The 21312-nt window shown below is 42.0% G+C and overlaps 1 protein-coding gene across 1 annotated transcript; it reads left to right on the plus strand.

The window, feature by feature from the left end:
- Positions 1-3300: 3300 nt before the first annotated feature.
- Positions 3301-20736, plus strand: Chrna1 (cholinergic receptor nicotinic alpha 1 subunit). Its single transcript, XM_076866033.1, has 9 exons — positions 3301-3391; positions 8653-8798; positions 8910-8954; positions 10200-10309; positions 12987-13182; positions 13685-13922; positions 18013-18236; positions 19848-20087; positions 20411-20736. Exons 1-9 carry the CDS (start codon positions 3349-3351, stop codon positions 20540-20542), a joined length of 1374 nt encoding a protein of 457 aa, XP_076722148.1. The 5' UTR covers positions 3301-3348; the 3' UTR covers positions 20543-20736.
- The last annotated feature ends 576 nt before the right edge of the window (positions 20737-21312 follow it).

The raw sequence follows: 21312 nt of genomic DNA on the forward strand, positions 1-21312 counted from the left end.
TATATATATATATATATATATATATATATATATATTCTCCCCCAAATCTGATGACTTCTCACTTCCTTACTGTAAACACTCTGGGCTAATCCATCATTATCTACCACCTAAATAACTACAGTAGCTCCTAATTTGTCTTCCCAACAGCCTCTGGGCAGCTCAGGAGTCAATTGTCCTCTGACAGCATATGTTAGATGATGTCACTCCTGGGCTGGAAACCCTGCCCAGGTTCCTCATCTCACAGAGCAAGAGTGTTACACCCCCTTCCTAGGCTACTCTCTGACCTCCTCTCTCCAAGCCATCATCCCCCTTAGGGATGTTTTATGGACTTCAGTCTGTCTGTAATTCTCCTCCTTCAAGTCTTCGTTCAAATGTCACATCCTCAATGATGCACACTTTACCCCACTTTGTTTACTCTTCGTGTGTGTGTGAGAGAGAGAGAGAGAGAGAGAGAGAGAGAGAGAGAGAGAGAGAGATCAGGGATCGAGGATCAAATCCAGGGCCTTGGGTATGCTAGACAAACACTTACCACTGAGCTACACCCCAGTCCTCACCATGTTTAAAACTGCAATTCCCCAACTGTCCTGATCCCCTTTACCCTGTGGTCAGCTGATTTCAAGGCAGAAGCATCATGGTGGAAGCACATGTCCTCCTCATGACAACCAGGGAGGAGAGAGACAGGCAGAAGGAGAAGGACAGAGAGAACAAGGACAAAATATAGGCTTCCAGAGCACACCCTCCTGCTCCTAGTGACCTACTTCCTCCAACTAGATGCTACCTCCTACAGTTTCCAAAACCCAATAATTCTATCAAATTATGAATCAATCAATGGTGATGAGGTTAGAGCTCATGATCCAATCATCTTCCCAAAGGTCCCACTCCCTAACACTGACTGATGCACTGGGGACTAAGCCTTCCACACATGAGCCTTTGGGAACATTTCTAGATCTAAACTATAATACTGTTTAATGAGATGTCTTAAAGGCCTTTTGTTGCTTCAAGTCCTTTTTGTATGTTATCATGTAATCTTTGGGGTTCAAAATCCAGGGCTTCATATTTCCAGATTTATTCAATTCCTTTTCATTTCTGTTCTTTTGAACCAGTCAGTTCTTGCCTGAACTCAGTTCTTTCCTGTATTGACTTGCTAAACAAAGCCAGGAAGAGTCAATAGGCATGGATTTTGTGTCTATCAACCCCTTCTTCTAGGATTATAGGCTAAGTGAACACTTTGCTTACCAAGTAATTAAGGACAACAATTTTACTAAATAACTTGCTACTATATAACACAAGTCATCATCTTTTCAGCCTCACATGTAGATCTTTTTGACTTTCTCTAAAGCGCTATATATTTTATTAAAGTTTATTTTTAATCAGAGGACCCCTGTACAAGGGACTAAATTTTGTATTAATCATGATAATACTAGCTTATATACACATAAATTTAAATGGCTGTACATGATAAATGTTTTGTTCTCATTCATGAAATAGTGCTATGAGGAGAAGAGCAATGGAGTACCCTCCTCCATGTGGTCACTCAGGGATCCAAGATGTCCTAAGCAAAGCCATCTTCCACATGTGGTTTCCAAGTTGCCCTGGGGGCTGCATCCATTCCTGCCAGTCACAAGTCTAGAAGGGTATGGATGAACTCTGGTAGGTTTATGAGTCTAAGAAAATTTCTCTTCACATTTATCTCACCAGAACTCAGTCACATGACTCCACATGGATGAGAGGGGCTTGCCAGGTTGTATGAGGGATGTATTTTCTGGCAAACAGTCACAGTGCTATGCTATGGAAGGGAGAGAACCAATTATTTTATCAGATAGTTAGCTGGTCTCCTGCAATTTACATAGAAATATATAAGTAATGTGAGCATGCAGCTTTCTCCTTTATCCTCCAAGCCCCTGCTCTAATTATTTGTTTGGTCCCACTCGGGTAGATGATTTGTCAGGATGCCCATGTCCTTGGGCATGAGGTGAGAGACTTTCCTCACCTGATTCAGTCTAGGAAGGAGTCACAGAAGGAGCAGGCTGTGTATCTTTAAAGAATTGCTTCCTGCTTCCTTTGACCTCAATCTTGCAAAGCAGCTCAGTTTGGTAAAAAATACTTCTTGGAACGAGGAATCACTAACTGCTGGTTCTTAGGAATTTATTAAACAAAGAAATTGAAAAGCTGAACCACTCTGTTCTTTGCTTCCTTGAGTGAGAGTAGGCAGCAAATGGGCGGAAGGAAGCAGGAATCGGGAGCCACTGCTGATGTGGTGGGTACTTCTTCCCAGTAATCTCTCTGTGGTTGAATAACATGGTACATGGGAGGTGGGCCGTTTGGCCCAGCTAATGGCTCACAGGGAATGAGTCCTGCCTGACACAGAGACAGGGGCTGAAACAGCCACTCGGGGGCCAGAGTGTTTATGAAAGATGCTGTCTTTGTTAAAAGCCAAGCCCAATCAAATATAGACCTCTCCAGTGGCAGATTCAATACCAACCACACACTTCTGTCACAAAGGCTCCAGGCATGCTCTGCCTAACCCCGAAACAGGAAGTGCATTTTCATGTTCAGAGAATGTAGATGTGCGTGACTAAGGAGGATTACACGAACAGCTGACATCTATGCATTCCCAGTGACCCTAATTGAATCAATGCACATAGGTGGCATTCTAGTTTACACAAAAGGGAGGGGGTTGCTCACCATTTAAAATAATTCTTGCAAGTTTTTCCATTAAGAACTGATTCTTGGAGCTGGGGGTGTAGCTAAGTGGTAAAGTGCATATTAGCATATGAGAGGTGATGGGTTTGATCCCCAGCACCACAAGAACAAAACAAGACAAGACTCATGATGTACTTAAAATGTAGCAGCTTAGCTGAGGCTTGTGGTGCACTCCTGTAATCCCAGTTACAGGAGGCTGAGCCAGAAGGATCACAAGTTCAAGGCCAGTCTGGGTAATTTTGTAAGACCCTATCTCCAAATAAAAAACAAAAAAGGACTGAGGATGTAGCTCTGTGATAGAGCACCCTTGGGTTCAATTCCCAGTACTGGGAGGAAAAACAAACATATGTACGTGTGAGATATAAATAGGTTTACATAAAATATAGCTCACACTCAGCTTGTTAAAAATATAGCAATCGTGTAAAGAGAGTCACACCTGTAACTGCATAAGGCCCTGAGCAGCTCTAGGCTCTAGGGCTGGGGACAGACCAGCTGTCGAAGCCATAAACAGGTGGTGTAAGACAATAGCTCCACTGAGCTGACCGGCTTTCCAAGCCCTCCAGCAGCCAAGTGTCCAGCCAGAGTGTGCCAGGGAGGAGCACAGACCACCACACTGCTCCCAGTCCACAGCAGCACCCACAGCCCATGGAGCCTCGGCCTCTCCTCCTGTTCCTTGGCCTCTGCTCAGGTAAGCACCAAAGGTGGGGGGGTTTCTTTAAGGTTGAAGAACTGGAGGCCCCGCCATGCTTCTTCAAAAGGAACGCAGAACCACAGGGCCTCACCAGTCAGAGGTTACTCTTTTCAGTTTCTTCCTGATATTGTTTGATTGGGTTTTTGAATAAAAATTTTGAGTTCATGTTATCCACATCAAATAGGAACTGCCTGGTCAGAGACTCCTGGGTCTCTATCAGTGCCTGGTGTCCTGCTCAGCCACAGGCCTGCCTTATAGAACATGAAACACGGTAGACCACTGTCACAACCTGGGGATACCTTCAAATTTGAACAAATTCTAACAATGGGGACCTAGCGCAGCAACTTCTAATCACAATTAATAGAGTTAACAAAGCCGTTAGTGGCTCTAAGAGAATTCTGATAATGAAGAGGATTGATTGACAGATACATATGCTAGAAAGAGAAGCCTGCTAATAATTATAACTAAACTCCCCATAGAGATGAACTGTTTTGTAATTTTTTTAACTTCTGAAGTGAAAAATGTCCATATGAAGGCATTCCTTCTATTCTTTGGGGGCGGGGGGGGGTCGGAAGGATGTTACCAAATGTAGGTGTGGATTTGAATTGAAGCTATAAAAACTTATACAGCCCTTGACCTGCCTCTGCTCTGGAATGTGTCACAACACAGCAGCTGAAACACTATCCTGAATCCCAAACTTCCGATACAGGGAAATAGGAGATGTTGCTGATTGCTTCATGTAAAAGTTTACTAGTGATATCATCCCAACTGAGAAATAAGGTAACTTACATTCTGTGATTTCTTTAATATTGCTCTGATAAGCACAGGACTCTGGACCAGAGGTAAAAAGCTATATTATTAATTTTTTCAATAGCAGGGTTGAGGGAAATAGTTTAAACTCAGCTAAATTATATCCTGTGGGATTTGGACTTGATCCAACCTAAGCTGGCCTGGTGTGTATGAGTGCATGTGTGTGTGCATGCTCAAATAACACACTCAATGAAAATTCCTAAGCGATATGCTTCTATAAAAATACTTAAGAGATCTCTTAGGATACCAAAGACCTCTAAAAATGTGTGTTTAGCTATGAAAAGAAGTTTACAATATGTATTTTGATCAAACCTAAAGTTTGCTAGTATTGATTCTCAGGGGTGGTTCATGGAAATTTAGAGCTAGATCAGGCATTCAAACACCTCAATTTTAATTGTAAGGAAACAAACTGAAAGATAGAACTGATCTGCCCAAGGTCACTTAATTTATAAATTTTGGAATGTGGTCAGTTGGAGACTTTGTTTGTTAGATGCATAGTCAGAAAGCAGCCTGAAATCACTAAGTTAGCAAGAGACACAGCATCAGAGATTAGAATTACCCACGGTGACTAGTAAGAGTCCAAAAGTCATTTTGCCCAACCCAGAGGCTCTTCCGTACATAGAAATACAAGTTGGACCAGTATGATACAAAAAGCACACTTGAAATTATGGCTCAATCAGTCCTCTCTGGGTAAAATGCTCATGCATATCAGAACACTTTTTCTTATGATAGCTGAACATATAATCATCGCTATTCTATTTACACAGCACCTTTCATTTCAACCTCTTCCACCTTTGTAATCCCAAGTAATTCATTGTCATCTTTCTCATGGCATCTAATTTTCCAACTCATTCACAGTTATTTATGACATATGTCAATCTCTATGAAGACAGAAAGACAGGATTTGTGCCAGATTCACCTTTGAATAACTCCAAACTTCTATAGCAATGCTCATGTATCTCCAAACTCCTATAGCAATACAGCAATACTCAACAAATCTTTGACGAATGACTAAAAATTACCAAGACAATCTTGCCAAAAAGGGAGACTCTGACATGATCTGTTTATTTATACACTGACTTTTCATAAAAGTTATTTACTGTGATTCACTAAATCCATGAAGAACTGACCCAACTCTTCAAACCATTTTGGAGTTGGGAAGGGATTCATAGAATTCTTCCTTTGAATGTTATAAATATTCATCCCTTTAACCTGTGCCAATGAAACCAATCTATGAAATGGTGTATTATTGCTGTCAAACTGGAATAAACAATCATTTAAGAATAAGTAGCCCAGGACAATGCCAAAACAATAGCCAAGAGGCTCAGCAATCCACTCCTGGGCCCAGTCGCTGTGGTGGGTGGGACCTGGAATGGACAAGGCATGGCAGACAGGAGCACTGCCATGTCCCAAGGGCTCAGTGAAGCAATTGTAAAAACTGCATTTTTGAACTACACACTCCCTTGGAGAGTTGCCAAATGCAGGTGGCATTTGGGGGGGGGGTGTCATGTGGAAGCTCTGTGGAGTTATGTACCTTGGTATCCTTGGAAGCTTTGGTTTGGTAGGTAGCCTGGGAATTTGGGGGTTTAGAAAATTTGGGGATACTAGAAATGAAGAGGTAGGCTATGTCAACAAGAGTTCCCTACCTGGAGTCCATGAAGATTACAATAAAGGTATTTAAGCTACACTGAAAGCTTTAATAATCCATATGGAAATGATACATTTATCTGTAGGGAGGAGGTAAACTGCCTCTGCTATAATCCCACCTCTAACTGGCATGGGAACCAGGGATGGATTGCTCAGCTCTGAACCTCAGTTTTTTATCTGTAAAGTGGGGGTAAAAAGTTACCTAAAGGATCATTATAAGGATTCAAGGAAATAATACAAAGACAGGGGCTTGAAGAAGGCTCTCTGGGATCATTAAAATACGTATTTTACAGAGGGGTGAAAATGTATCAATTTGTTGCATTACAATGATTATTTCAAGCAAATCCAAAGCCCTAGGTGAGAAATCATGGTTGAGAGCCTGGGCTCTGGGTTTGTATTCTTGAATCTACCACTTATGAAATATGGACAAGTCATTTAACCTCCCTGTGCCTCAACTTCTTCATCTGTAAAGTAGAGATAAGAGTAGCATCTAGTTGTGAGATTTGAGTTAGTATGTATTAAGTATATATATGTATATGAATATCTGGCATATAACAAATTGTTGTGTTGGTTATTATTTTCATTGACTAATAAAAAGAGAAAATATATAATTACTTTTTATTTAATAATAATTTTTTTACAAGCTCTTCCAAATGTAGAATCAAAGTAGAAAAATAGTAAAGAAAAATAATAACCTGCTGGGCGCAGTGGTGCACACCTATAATCCCAGAGGCTCCAGAGACTAAGGCAAAAGGATCGTAAGTTCAAAGCCAGCCTCAGCCACTTAGTGAGGCCCTAATAACTCAGAGACACCCTGTCTCAAAATAAAATATATATATTTTAAAAAGGGCTGGAGATGTGGCTTAGTGGTTAAGCGCCCCTGGGTTTCATCCCTGGTACCCAAAAATAAAAATAAAAAATAACCTATCTTAGAGGCTAAAAATTAATACTACTGGGCAAAAAGGAAAAGCATCTCACTCATTCAACATTTAAAATTTTCTTGGCCTACGGAGAAGTTCTGGTGGCCTCAGCAATAACCTGCGGAAAGGGGAGATCTGATTACATGAACCAGGGTAAAAGGATCTTGTGTCTCCTTCCTCTAATCGTGTGTCTACTACCCTGAGCAGACAGTCCTCTGTCCCTGTGTGGCTTGAGTTACAAAGCTCTTTCACAAGACACTTGCTGGAATTTGGAACACATTTTCTCCCAGGAATAAAGGTGCATGTGGTTGTGAGGTTCCAGCATAGCCACACCACACTCTTGAGATTAAGAGTTGGTGCAGGAGCACGCACAGGGTTCTGCTCAGAGTTCTGCCCTCTGGCTGCTCAACCTTGGGCAAGTGGGCCACCTTCTCTGGTGAGATGTCTGCCTGCCTCATCTGAGGCTGCTAAGGACCATAGAACTTGCTGGGCAGAGAAGGGCTGTCTTTGGTGATGTCACTCTCTATCCTGAAGGAAATGTAGAAAAGATGGGGTCATTCATGTTCCCAACAGGAACCCTCAACCTCAATCAACAAAGCACAAGGTTTTCACTTTTTTAACAACTTAACTGGGATGTGTATTCACCAGCAGTAATTGCTTAAAAGTATGGTAAAACACACATTGTATGAATTTATCATTTGAACATTTTAAGATGTACAAATCAGCAGTATTCAGTGCATTTACAGTGTTAAATGATATTACTATAACTAGTTCCAGAACATTTTCATCATCCCAAAAGGAAAATCTAAACCAATTAAGCAGTCCCTCCTCAGACCTCAGTGTCCACAAACCTCTGATATCTGTGGCTTTCCCTATTCTGGACATTTCTGCAAATGGAAACGTACAACATGTGTCCCTTTACATTTGGCTTCTTCCACTCAGCATGATGTTGTCAAAGTCCACCTGTACTGTAGCATGGATCAGTACTTTATTCCTTTTTGTGACTGAATAATATTCCATTGTTCAGATCTACTTCAATTTGTTCATCCATTTATCTACACAACCTGACTCCAGCACTCAGGGGTGCTATAGAACTGAGCTATACCCCCAGTCCTTTTTTTTTTTTTTTTTTTTGAGACAGGGTCTACTAAATTGCCCAGGCTGGCCTTAAACTTGTGATCCTTTTGTGTCAGCCTCCTGAGTAGCTGATATTACAGGTGTGTGCCACCTCACCCAGATCATCCATTTATCTATCGATAGACACTTGAGCTGTTTCTACCTTTTGGATGTTGCTGTTATTCTTTGGGGTATGGTCTTAGGGGTGGAACTGCTGGATCATATGATAACTCAGTTTTGCTGAGAACCTGTTACTTTACATTCTCACAACAACATGTGAGGTTTCAGCGTCTCCACAGCCTCACCAGCACTCATTACTTTCTGTTTTGTTAACCACGTCCCTCCTGAGGAGTGCGATTGAGCACCAATTTTTGACTGTTTGTGGCATCCTACGATCTGAGGCCACCTTGTCCAAGATTTCACTATCCCATAACCACTCTGAAACACTGACATTGGCTTTTCTGTGGACCCTTCTTTTTGTGTGTGCATGTTCCTGGCAAATTTGATTCAGCCAGGGACTATATTAAGGAATGTCACCTGTCCAAAGTACAAGTGTTGTGATAATCCGCCATGCTGCTGCCTGGGCAGGGGCCACACCAACAACTGCCCTTGGAAAGGAGCTTAAGGCAACAAAACCTGCACTCAGGAGCCCTTTGACAGAGGCCCCACCTGCCTTCCGGGCTCTGGTTTTGTCTTGATTTCCTTGTGTTAGTGAATGAAGGGTGGGGATGGTGTCTGACAGGGTATGTGTCATTTGCTTCTCAGCTGGTCTTGTCCTGGGCTCCGAACATGAGACCCGTCTGTTGGCAATGCTATTTAAAAATTATAGCAGCGTGGTCCGGCCAGTGGAGGACCACCACCAGGCTGTGGAGGTCACCTTGGGCCTGCAGCTGATACAGCTCATCAATGTGGTGAGACAGGGGCCCTGGGGGCGGGGGTGGCACCCACCCCTCACACCTGGGGGCACTCTCCCTTCTGGTTGCCTCTTTATTTCCTAAAGAGGAGACATTTTCTTTTTTCAGGATGAAGTAAATCAGATTGTGACAACCAATGTTCGTCTGAAGCAGGTAATTCAGCACGATAACTGCATTTATGTTATTTTTATTCACCTTGAAATTAAACCTGGGCCCAGAGAAAATCAATTTAGGTACATACACTAAAATGTTAAAAGTAAGGATTTTGGAATGATGGGGATATAGACCCTGTTGTGTTTTTGTTGTTGTTTTGTTTTGTTTTTTAAACCCAGGGTTTTTTCTATGTTATAAATTTGCTAGGGCTACCATAACGAAGTACCACACTCTACGTGGCTTAGAGAACAGAAATTTATCATCTTACCATTTTGGAGTTCAAGGTCAAGATGCCAGCAGAGTTGGTTTCTTCTGAGGGCTATGAGAGAAGGGTCTGTTCCAGAGCTTTCTCCTTGGCTTGTAGATGAGATCTTCATGTTCACATGGCTTTCTCCCTGGGTATGCATGAGAGAGACATAGATGTTTTTAAATTTCCCCTTTTTATAAGGACACCAGTTATATTGAAGTAATGTTACCTTAACAGCCTCATTTTCACTTAGTTATCTCAGTGAAGACCCTATTTCCAAATAAAGTCACATTCTGAAATACTGGGAGTTAGGACTTCAACATATGAATTCTAAAGGGACACAATTCAGCCCATACCTTTGTGTTATCCCATTTTGCCACACTGAGCCAGATAATCCCAGTGACTCAGGAGGCTGAGACAGGAGGATTCCAAGCTCAAGGCCAGCAACTGAGTGAAGACACTGTCTTCAGTGTCGAAGATGTTGCTCAGTAGTAGAGTAGTGTCCCTGGGTTCAATTACCAGTACCAAAACAACAACCACAGTAAAAACAAACAAACAAAAAACCAAATTCACTACATTGGGCGTTTTTTTTTTTAGTGCAGGAAAATATATAATGTTTTTAGAAATGACTTTGCCTGCTTGCCATAAATGTTTGCATTAGGGCCAATCTCCTTTCCTGAGGGTGGACAGTGTGGTCTGGTGGATCTGCCACTCTCAGCTGTGTGACCTGGGGTCTCTTTGCTTCCTTTTCTGTAAACTAAGGTCACTAATCGCTCTATAGGACTGTTGTGAGGACTGGGTCCAGTACTTAGTACCCATGCGCACACTTTACTGTTACTGTTGGCCAAAGTAAAAGGTGAATTCTGAATCAGACTTTCCTTATCCAAACATAATTTCTGTCCATTTCTGAATTACTGAGGCCATGAAGGCTCTTCACTCCCCAAACATTTTATAAAATGTTTTTGACTTTTTAATTGCTTCAATGTCTTCATTTCCAGCAATGGGTGGATTACAACCTAAAATGGAATCCAGATGACTATGGCGGTGTGAAAAAAATTCACATTCCCTCTGAAAAGATCTGGCGGCCGGACTTTGTTCTCTATAACAAGTAAGCAAAGCAGACAGGCGGGGAGGGGGATTCCTGGGGCAGGCGGAGCCCCGTGTCCGCACGGAAGGGCTGACTGCAGCCTACTTCTCACCACGTTAACATTAAATAACCCTTAAAAACCAGAGCCACGTTGACAGGCCAGGCAGTGCCATATGGTGTCTCATGTTACGAATACAAACAATGATCAGAGCCAAATTGGATCAAGACTGTGGGTGGGGAGCATTTAATCCCTGAGAGCTCCTGAGGGGTGTGTGGCAACCATCCAAAGCACCCAAACTTCTTATCCCCAAGTTCCTTGGAATCAAATGTCCTTCCAACCTAATCGGTCTGTGCTCCCGAGGTTGATACTCATCACCTCCTGAACGTCATCCTGACACTGATGGTCCAGAATGCCTGCATTCCCATCCACCAGGTCCCATGACAGACTGCCTGTTGTGAAATTATAATGTGATTCAAGACGCTCAGGTTTAATGACACGTTCATTATCATATGCCCTTCATTTGTCAGGGAATGTTCATTTCAAAGAGCATCCTCCCCAGACGGGAGCATTTGTCATTGGCCTAGAGGATTTACAGTCTGACATCACTCCATGTGGGTCTGGGGAGCAAGCTGTGCGTTCCAGCAGATGTATGGGGTGTGTGGGGCAAGGGCCAGTGGATAAAAATGATGCACTTTACGGCAGCCTACCCAGCTTTGATTTTCTACTACATGTTGCCCAGTTATACTTATGTTCAAGTTTGAGCCAAATTACCCAATCAGCGATATAAACTTTTTGGACAAATATGCTGACATAGCAGAATCTCGATGTTCAGTTTCTTTCAGGCGAACCTGGGGGAAGCAGTTAAAGTTCTCTGGGCTTTCTGACTTGCTTACTTAGGAACACCCTGGTGGAGAGAGAACCTCTACCTGCTTATTGGGAGAGACTAAGACAATCTTTTGACCCTCTGCTCTTTCAGGAGGGTCTAATGCCACACAGTTCTCTGGATTAAGAATCCTACTTCAGTCCCAAGGAAAAGTCGGGGAAAGAAAAATCTCTTGTTTTACAACAGGAGGGACCAATACATGCCATTAAGTCCCTAAAATCCCATGGGGGCAAACCCTACCCCACTGATTTAACTCCTATTCTAATACTTACTTCCTGGTGCCCAGTGTCCTAATCCTTCAAGGCTTGATCACTGAGCTACACCTCCAGATCTCAATACCTATTCTAATTGCCTCACTTTTTTGCAAAGTCCCTTGGACACAGGCTGTTTATGGAAGAATGTCCACTGAATAAGGCCTATAGAAGTGGCTTATTGCTACTTTTTAGTACATACCATGTTTTTTTTTTAATTTTATTTTTTTGCAGTACTTGAAATTGAACCCAGGACTTCAAGTCTGCTAGGCAAGTGCTCTACTACTGAACTACACCCCCAGCTCTTTTATTTTGAGACAGAGTCTTGCTATATCATCTTGGCTAGGCTTGAACTTCTAATCCTACTGCCTCAGCCTCTCAAATAGCTGAAATTAAATGTATGTGCTACTGTGCCCAGCTCCCTGATTTAAAAATATATATAGGGCTGGGGATGTGGCTCAAGCTGTAACGCACTCGCCTGGCATGCGCAGGGCGCTGGGTTCAATCCTCAGCACCACATAAAAATAAAATAAAGATGTTGTGAGCATTGAAAAATAAATATTAAAAAATTCTCTCTCTCTAAAAAAATAAAATTAAATAAAATATATATATATATATATATATATATATATATATATATATATCTCCACCATTGGAAAATCAGGAAATATCATATTAAAATTTAGATTTTTAGCCTGTCTAGAAAAATTCTACAATAAAAAATGTGAAAAATTTGGGGCAGGGCAATGGTTCAATGACATAGCACTTGCCTAACATGCATGAGACCCCTGTGTTCCATCTCCAGCCCTGGGGCTGGGGGAAGAAAAAAAAAAGGAAATATTTGACTCAAAAAATGTATGTTTTCACCTTCTGACCAAGAAAAAAGCCAAATATCTGGCAACAATGGGCATCTACTCCCCCGTGGCCATACGCAGCACTGTGTGGGGGCTCCTTCTTCATTTCTTACCGGCCTGGCCCTTAATCTGAGTTCATGATCCCACCCCACGGGAGAGATCGCCTTGCCCTCCACGCTGGGGCCTCCTGCATGCCAAGCAAGACTCCCCCACCGAGACACTCCCCATCCTAAGTGGTTCTTAATGTAACAGACCCCTTGCCACAGTAAGGAGTTACTGGAGAAACATTTTATTTTAAATTCCTTTGCATTCCCAACTAACTCTCAAAGTATATCCTGAGGATATAGGTGGATATGAACATTACAAATATCACTGAGGACAGAGAGAGAACATCTGAGATGCAGTGTACCCCATGTTACCTGCTATTTCTTTAAACCCATAGATTCCCACTTCCTTCCCAGATAGTCTTACTCAGAGCTGACTTAAATGGTGCTCGGGAATCTGCATCTGTAATAAGCACCCCAGTGACTCTTATTATCAGACAAATTTGGGAAACGCTGCCATAGACTTCAAAAGCAACACAACCAGAAAGCAAGCTTCTATAATTAGTCCTAGAATAATTAGCAGCTGTCTCCTGTTAATATCTGCAGGCAGAATGGAAGGCTCATCTGTCACTTGGAACCCTTTTCTTCCCTTATCCCGATTGTAGTGCAGACGGCGACTTTGCTATTGTCAAGTTCACAAAAGTGCTTCTGGACTACACGGGCCACATCACATGGACACCTCCAGCCATCTTCAAAAGCTACTGTGAGATCATTGTCACTCACTTTCCCTTTGATGAGCAGAACTGCAGCATGAAGCTGGGCACCTGGACCTATGATGGCTCTGTGGTGTCGATCAACCCGGTAGGTAGGGACTCCGTGTGATGATGCTGGTTTCAGGAGAAGTGTGATTCAGGTCTCTGACTCTGCCGCTAGATAACCACAGGCTCTCAGAACCAGTTAAAACTTGGGAGGCTCTAGTCTGATGGTTCTCAGTTGGTTAGGAAGGTTCTTGATGTGCTGCTCATAAGAACTATCTTGGAACTGAAAGAAGCTCCTTATGCCCAGAACAGTCTCAAGAATTTTGATTCAATCTGTCTGGAATGGGGCTAAGTAGCCAATGTTATAAATCTCCCAGATACTTGAATATGGAACTCAAATGAAGAATCTCAGTAATCTAAACTCCTTATGTTATGTAAAAGAAATCCAAGACCCAAAATGGAGATGGCCCCAAGTCCCTTCTGGATATGTGGCTCACAGAACTGGGGATTATTACCTTATCACGGCTGATTACAAAACCCTGACCCCCCCCCCCCCCCCGCCAGATAACTTGGCTAGGGTTTCCAAACCTCATCTCATTTTTCAGGAAAGTGACCAGCCAGACCTGAGCAACTTCATGGAGAGCGGGGAATGGGTGATCAAGGAGGCCCGGGGCTGGAAGCACTGGGTATTCTATACCTGCTGCCCCAGCACCCCCTACCTGGACATTACCTACCACTTCGTCATGCAGCGCCTGCCTCTCTACTTCATCGTCAACGTCATCATCCCCTGCCTGCTCTTCTCCTTCTTAACCAGCCTGGTGTTCTACCTGCCTACAGACTCAGGTGGGTGCCGTTGCCATGACTGTTAAAGTGAATTGGTCACCAATATCTATTTGCCCAATACCATCCGTGTGCCCAGAAATGTGCGGGGTTAGGTGTGTGCTCACAAACCTCCTCATGTCACTTCCTCTACAAAGTTGCTTTCCTTAGATGGACTCTTCTGGGCATTGCTCCTTTACTGAGTTTGCCACTAGAATATCACTTTTGCATGTCTGTTTCCAGATGGTCATACCTTTACACATGAGACTGTACTTCCCAAGTGGCAATTCTTTCCCACATATCAGCCTGGACAACTTACTTACCTCCTACTGAGTAATCACATCTGTGATATAATTTCATCAAACACCAACAATCTACTGAACAGGGGACGGGTACCCATATGTCTGCCAGCAAGTCCCTACTCGTAAACAATTGATGGCAGACGAGCAGGAGGAAAAGATGGTGCAGACGCCCCTCAAACTTATGACAGGTAGCAATTTTATCCAACTGATTTTTTTTAAACTCACAAAAATTTAAATCTAACTGTTCAGAAAGGGGAAGAGATTATTCCCTCATTCAATAAAGACTTGTTGAGCAACTCCTACACAGAGGGACACAGTGGAGAATAAGGCAGGAAGGACCTCCCCCCGCTGAATGTATGTATGTTCTCATGATGGTACTCATTTTTTTTTTTCATACTGGAGATTAAACCCACGGCCTTGCACATGCTAGGAAAGCACTCTACCTTTGAACTACATTTTAGCCATTTTTGTTTTTGATTTTTAGACAAGATTATGTTAGGTTGCACAGGCCGGCCTTGAACTTGCAATCCTCCTGCCTCAGCCTCCCAGGTAGATGGGATTATGGCATGTACTACTGTGCCCACTGATTGTACTAGTTTTTAAACAAATGATTGAACCCAGGGGCACTTAACCACTGAGCCACATCCCAAGTGCCACTCCTCACCCCACTCTTTTTAAAATATTTTTTTTAGTTATGGTTGGGTATAATACCTTTATTTATTTGTTTGTTTGTTTGTTTATTTATTTATTTTATGTGGTGCTGAAGATCGAACCCAGGGCCTCGCACCTGCTAGGCGAACACTCTACCACTGAGCCACAACCCAGCCCTTCCCCGCTTCTTTTTTAAAAAATATTTTATTTAAGTCTCAATGAGTTGCTTAGGGCCTTGCTAAGTTGCTGAGGCTGGCTTTGAACTCATAATCCTCCTGCCTCAGCCTCTAAGTTGCTGGAAGCTTCCTCTTCCTCTTCTTCTTGTTTTTTAAAAATAGTTTTAAAGTTGTAGATGGTCACACAATACTTTTATTTTATTTTATTTATTTATTGATTGTATGTGGTACTGAGGATTTAACCCAGTGTTTCACATGTGTGAGACAAGCGTTCTACCACTGAGCTATAACCCCAGCACCAAATAAAGCTTCTTAAAGTAAATAAAGAAAACACTGTCAGGGAAATATGGAAATAATTAGTGTCTATAAATATTCAATTATTTATGCTTGAAAAGCCTTTAGGACAATAACTATATTATGCTTGGTAAACGTTAGCTATTATTTATTATTAGTCAATAAACTGTAGCTTGATAAATATATTTACAATTGTGACTTCTTCTTCACTTTCAAAGGCCTTCCTACCCAGCAGGTAGAGCAGACAATCTCATGTTGCCTCCACTTTGCACCCAGTGTTTATGGTTGTCCCTTAGTATCTACAGAGGATTGGTTCCAGGACCCCAGGATACAAATATCTGTGAATGCCCAATTCCTTTATATAAAATGGTGCAGTATTTGCATTTAACTTATATGGTCCTCCCATATGCTTTACTTTTTAAGTAGTTTTTATTGGTGCATATCAGTTATACAGATATCGGGTTTCATTGTGGCATAATCATATGTGCATATAACAAAATTGATCTATTTCATTCCCCCGTGCCTCCCCCTGCCCACCTCTCCTCCTTCCCCTGTTCCTTTCTCTCTACCCTAGTGGTCTCCCTTCTGTTTTCATGAGATTACCCCCGATCATCATGCTTTTTTTTCTTTCTTTCTTTTTTCTCTCTAGCCTCCACATATGAGAGAAAACATATAGAACTTGGAACCTGGTTTGTTTCACTTAACATATTGCTCTCCACTTCCATCCATTTTCCTACAAATGACATAATTTCATTCTTTGTGGCTGAATAAAACTCCATTGTATATCTATACCACATTTTCTTCATCCACTCATCTCTTGTCTGACAGCATAACTTGGCTATTGTGAATTGTGCAGCAAGAAACATGAGTATGCAGGTATCTCTATAGTATGCTGATATTAATTTCTTTGGTTATATACCAAGAAGAGCTTTAGCTGGCTAATATGGTGGATCTATTTTTACTTTTTATTTTTGGAAGGACCTCCTTATTGATTTCCATAGTGGCTGTCCCAATTTACATCCCCACCAACAGTGTGCATGGGTTTCTTTTTCCCTAAATCCTCACCAGCATTGATTCTTACTTACATTTTTGATGATTGCTATTCTGACAGGGGTGAGACTGAATCTCAGTATAGTTTTGATTTCCATTTATTTCCTTCACAGCTAAAGATGCTGAACATTTTTTTCATGTAATTATTGGCCCATTTGTATTTCTTCTTTTGAGAAGTGTCTATTCAGTTTATTTGCCCATTTATTGATAGGGTTATTTGGTGGGATTTTTTGTCATTATTATTATTATTATTTTGGTTTTTATTTTGTGTATTAATTCCCTGTCAGAAGAGTAATTGGCAAAGATTTTTCTCCTATTCTGTAAGCTGCCCCTTCACTGTCTTTACTGTTTTCTTTGCTGTGCAGAAGCTTCTAAAATTTGATGTCATCCCATTTGTCAAATCTCGTATTATTTTCTGAGCAATAGGAGTCCTAATCAGGAAATCATTGCCTGTGCCTCTTACCTGAAGTGTTTTCTTCTAGCAGTTTCAGGTCTTATACTGAAGTCTGATACAGTTTTAATTGATTTTTTTAAAGAAAATTTTTAGTTGTTGACGGACCTCTATTTAATTAATTTATTTATATGTGGTGCTGAGAATCTAACCTAGTGCCTCACACATACTAGACAAGTGCTCTACCACTGAGCCACAACATCAGCCCCAGTTTTAATTGATTTTTGTACAGGATAAGAGACCAGGATCTAGTTCCAATCTTCTACAGATGGCTATCCAGCTTTCCTAGCAACATTTATTGAAGGTTCTCTTTAATGTATGCTTTTTGGCACCTTTGTCACGGATCACATGGCCATAGCTGGGTTTGTCTCTGGGTTCTCTATTCTCTTCTATTTTTTTTTTTTTTTTTTGCCAGTACCATGCTTTTTTTGCTACTATGGCTCGGTAGTATATTTTGAAATCAGATATTGGTCTTTTTTTGCTAGGGATTGCAGTGGCTATTCATGTGGTTCCATTTTACGCAGTTTAACACATTCTGCTGCAGAAGGAAAGCCTGCCACCCTGAGTCTGCTTGCCAACCCATAATCCCTCTCAGCTCCCTAGGTTCCACCAAGAAACAAAATCCTGGGGCATGAGATGAAGTAGACATTTACTTCTTGGCACCCTCTCATGGAAAATCTTGCCACTTGTCATCATGGGTACAGTTAAGGTCATGCAGGAAATTATGCAAGAAAAAAAAATTTCTACAATGATGTTTCATGAACATGGGTCACATTCCTTCACCTTTGGATTTCAGTGGTAAATAAGTTTGCAAGGGCTGCCATGACAGAGTACCACAGATTGGGTGATTCAAACAACAGACATTCATTTCTCACCATTCTGGAAGCTAAAAGTTGAGATCAAGGTGTTAGCAGGATTGGTTTCTTGAGGCCTCTCACTTGCTGTGCAAGTGACTGCCTTCTCCCATGCCCTCACATGGTTTGTCCACATTCTCTCTTGGAAGGACACCAGTCATATTGGATTAGGGACCCCATATAACTTCATTTAAACTTAATTACCTTTAAAGGTCTTATCTTTCAAATACAGTCAGATTTTGAGATCCTGAGGTTTAGAATTTCAAATTATACATGAGAGGGGCCAATTCTGTCAATCATGGTGGGTTGTTGGGTTTCTTCTTTTTGTCTTCCTAGGAGAGAAAATGACGCTGAGCATCTCTGTCTTACTGTCCTTGACTGTGTTCCTTCTGGTCATTGTGGAGCTGATCCCTTCCACCTCCAGTGCCGTGCCCTTGATTGGAAAATACATGTTGTTCACCATGGTGTTCGTCATCGCATCCATCATTATCACCGTCATTGTCATCAACACACACCACCGCTCTCCCAGCACCCACGTGATGCCCGAGTGGGTGCGGAAGGTGAGTGCAGGTGGCACATAGGGAGGACACTTTCAGGTCCCCCCTTAAACAGAGCCAGTGTTGTTCTAGCCAATACTTGCGCGTGTTTAGAAACCTATGTCCTTTCTGGACTTCAGGGGACTTGGGTGAAGAACTTTCCTTGTCTTCTTTCTAGGGACAACTCATGAGAGAGAAAGGAAAAAAAAAAAAAAAAAACCAGAATTTATAAAGCACATTCTAAATTCAAGTTTAAAGGATCTCTTTGAATAGAGATGAATAAATCTCCATCTTTTTTATGCTGTGACATTCTTAAGATTTCCATTTGTGTGTCTTTCAATTTGGGAACAGACTTACTTATTTTTGCTAGTAAAATCATCAGCTGAGAATAGAATGAGATTTAGAGATGGAAGAGGGGTGTTAGGGTTTAGATATGAGGTGTTCCCCAAAAGTTTATGTGTTAGACGATGTAAGAGTTTTTAGAGGTTAAGTGATTGGGTTATGAGAGCTTTAACCTAACAGTGGATGAATCCACTCACAGGGATTAAATGTGTAGTAACTATAGGCAGATTGGGTGTGGCTGGAGGAGGTAGGTCACAGGGGTTGTGCCTTTGGGTTCTATATTTTGTCCCTGAAGAGCAGAGCTCTCTCTCTCTCTCTCTCTCTCTCTCTCTCTCTCTCTCCCCTTCCTTGTTGCCATGTCCTGAGCTGCTTTCCTCCCCCTGTGTGCTCTGCCTCCCTTTGGGCCCAGAGCAATGGAGAGTAGACCATCTGTGGACTGAGGCCTCTGAAACCTGAGTGTCAGATAAACTTTCTCAAATTGTTCTTGTCAGGTTTGTGGTCACAGTGGCAAAAACTGCTGACTAAAACAGAGGGCTTGAGGAAATAACACAAAAGTGAGGAATTTTGTCTCAAATGTTTACATTGCTGAATTTAAAAATGTGCTGACATTTCAAATCCCATCCCCTTTGGTGCTGGGATTAAGCCCAGAGCCTCACACATGCAAGGAAAGCACTCCACCACTGATCTGCACCCACAGCCCAAATATGTGCTCTTTTGGATAAAACTTCAGCGACACTAAAGACAAGGATCTTTATGTCATGAATTGCCAGAGAAACTAATGGTTACCCTGTACTCTTTGGAGGCGGTCAGCAGTCCTCCTTGACTCCTGGCAATACCCGTGTTGCAGTTTCTTTATAAAGAAAGGGAAGAAAAAAGTCTACCTATTTTGGGGGACAGAAATTTATACGTGAGGCAAAGGGCCCTTTCTTTAACTAAATGATCTTGGAAACACGTTGCTAGGACCATTCTGTTGCCTACAGGGGGATCTGAAGCAAAAGGCTAGCTGGTGTCTGGGGTCCTGAAAGGTTGCCAGCTGCTCACAGGCTCCCTCTGGTGGCAAACTGTTCATATTACAGAATCATCAGGACCACTGTCATTTGACACGTCAGGAGTGGATATGAAGGAGTCTTTGGGAACATCTAATGTGGTTCTTTTTGTTTTAAAGACAAGGAGCCTGTCAAGGTTGAGGCTGAGATATGTTGAGTGGCTTGCTCAAGATTACGTTGGTAATTCAGAGTTTGATGTTTGCCTGTGTTGACAATAATTCTCATACATGGATTGCTTTTTTATTAGGTTTTTATCGACACTATCCCAAATATTATGTTTTTCTCCACAATGAAAAGACCATCCAGAGACAAACAAGACAAAAAGATTTTTACAGAAGACATTGATATTTCTGACATTTCTGGGAAACCAGGGCCTCCACCCATGGGCTTCCACTCTCCCCTGATCAAACATCCCGAGGTGAAAAGTGCCATTGAGGGTGTCAAGTACATCGCAGAGACCATGAAGTCAGACCAGGAGTCCAATAACGTAAGCTCTGCAGTTTGAAATCTTCTCCTCTGGGTTTAAATGACCCAATGCATGAGTGCAGACAAATGGGTTTGGTTTGACAGTTAAGCTGGCATTCAAGATGTAGCCACCAACCTAACAGGTACCTTCGGGACCACCTCTAGGTCACCTTAGTAACTCATCATGTTGTGAATTATTATTCAAAAGTTAAAGATCATGCCAGCCAAGGGTGTGGAAGGCTTTGAGACCTACAAATTAAAGGACCCATCGATGATATTTAGCATGAACTCTGTAAGTCTCTAATAATCATCTTAGTGTAATTCCAACACTCTCCCCTCTCCCAGGCATCTGAAGAGTGGAAGTATGTTGCAATGGTGATGGACCACATTCTCCTCGGAGTCTTCATGCTTGTCTGTCTCATCGGCACTCTGGCTGTGTTTGCAGGTCGGCTCATTGAATTAAACCAGCAAGGATGAGAAGTTGCATTGAGCCTAGCTCTGCCCCAGGACCCGCCAGAGCAGAATAAAACGAGAAAAGGAGGATTTGTATACTTAGATATATTCTCTCTTATCAAACATGAAGTTTTCTGCACTTATTATTAATAGTAACGATGTCCATTTACATGAGGTTATGGCCTCTGGGTGATTTCCCTTTGCTTCTCCCTGCACTTCTGCCGTGTCTCCCTGGAGAGTGAATCCTTCTCAGTAAATGAAACTGTACCCTTTATAGAAGTGTCCATTTCCAAATGGCATCTGGAAGGGTTTTGCCAGATAGCCAAGATTTTCTGTTGTGTTATCATTGCTAATTGCTTTCTTTGTTGCTCTTCTTTTTTCCTCCTCCTCTTCTTTTTCTTTTCTTTTTTTTGGAATAGAGTCCTTTGCTTAAGAATCAGTTTTGTATCTACCAAGAAATCCCCATGTACCCGCCCCCCAAAAGATTAACCATTTGATTTGCAGAGAGGAAACAATAGAAAAGAAATAAAGTAATTTCTAGAATGACCATGGAAATGCAAACAGCCTCAAAAATCTATGTTTTAAAATAGATTTCTAAGAACTGGGGTGTGGGGGGTTTCCTCAGGGTTTTTTTTCTTCTTTTGGGGGGTGGGGGTGCTAGGGATTGAATCTGAAGCCTTGTGCATGCTCTACATACCTTCTACCACTGAGCTATACCTGAGCCCTAGGTGTCCCAATTTTACGGGGAACCTGGTTTTAATTCTCAAGTTTGAAGGAAAACAGGTGGCAACATT

The sequence above is a fragment of the Callospermophilus lateralis genome, chromosome 9, assembly GCF_048772815.1.
Source record: "Callospermophilus lateralis isolate mCalLat2 chromosome 9, mCalLat2.hap1, whole genome shotgun sequence".
Taxonomy (NCBI): Eukaryota; Metazoa; Chordata; class Mammalia; order Rodentia; family Sciuridae; genus Callospermophilus; species Callospermophilus lateralis.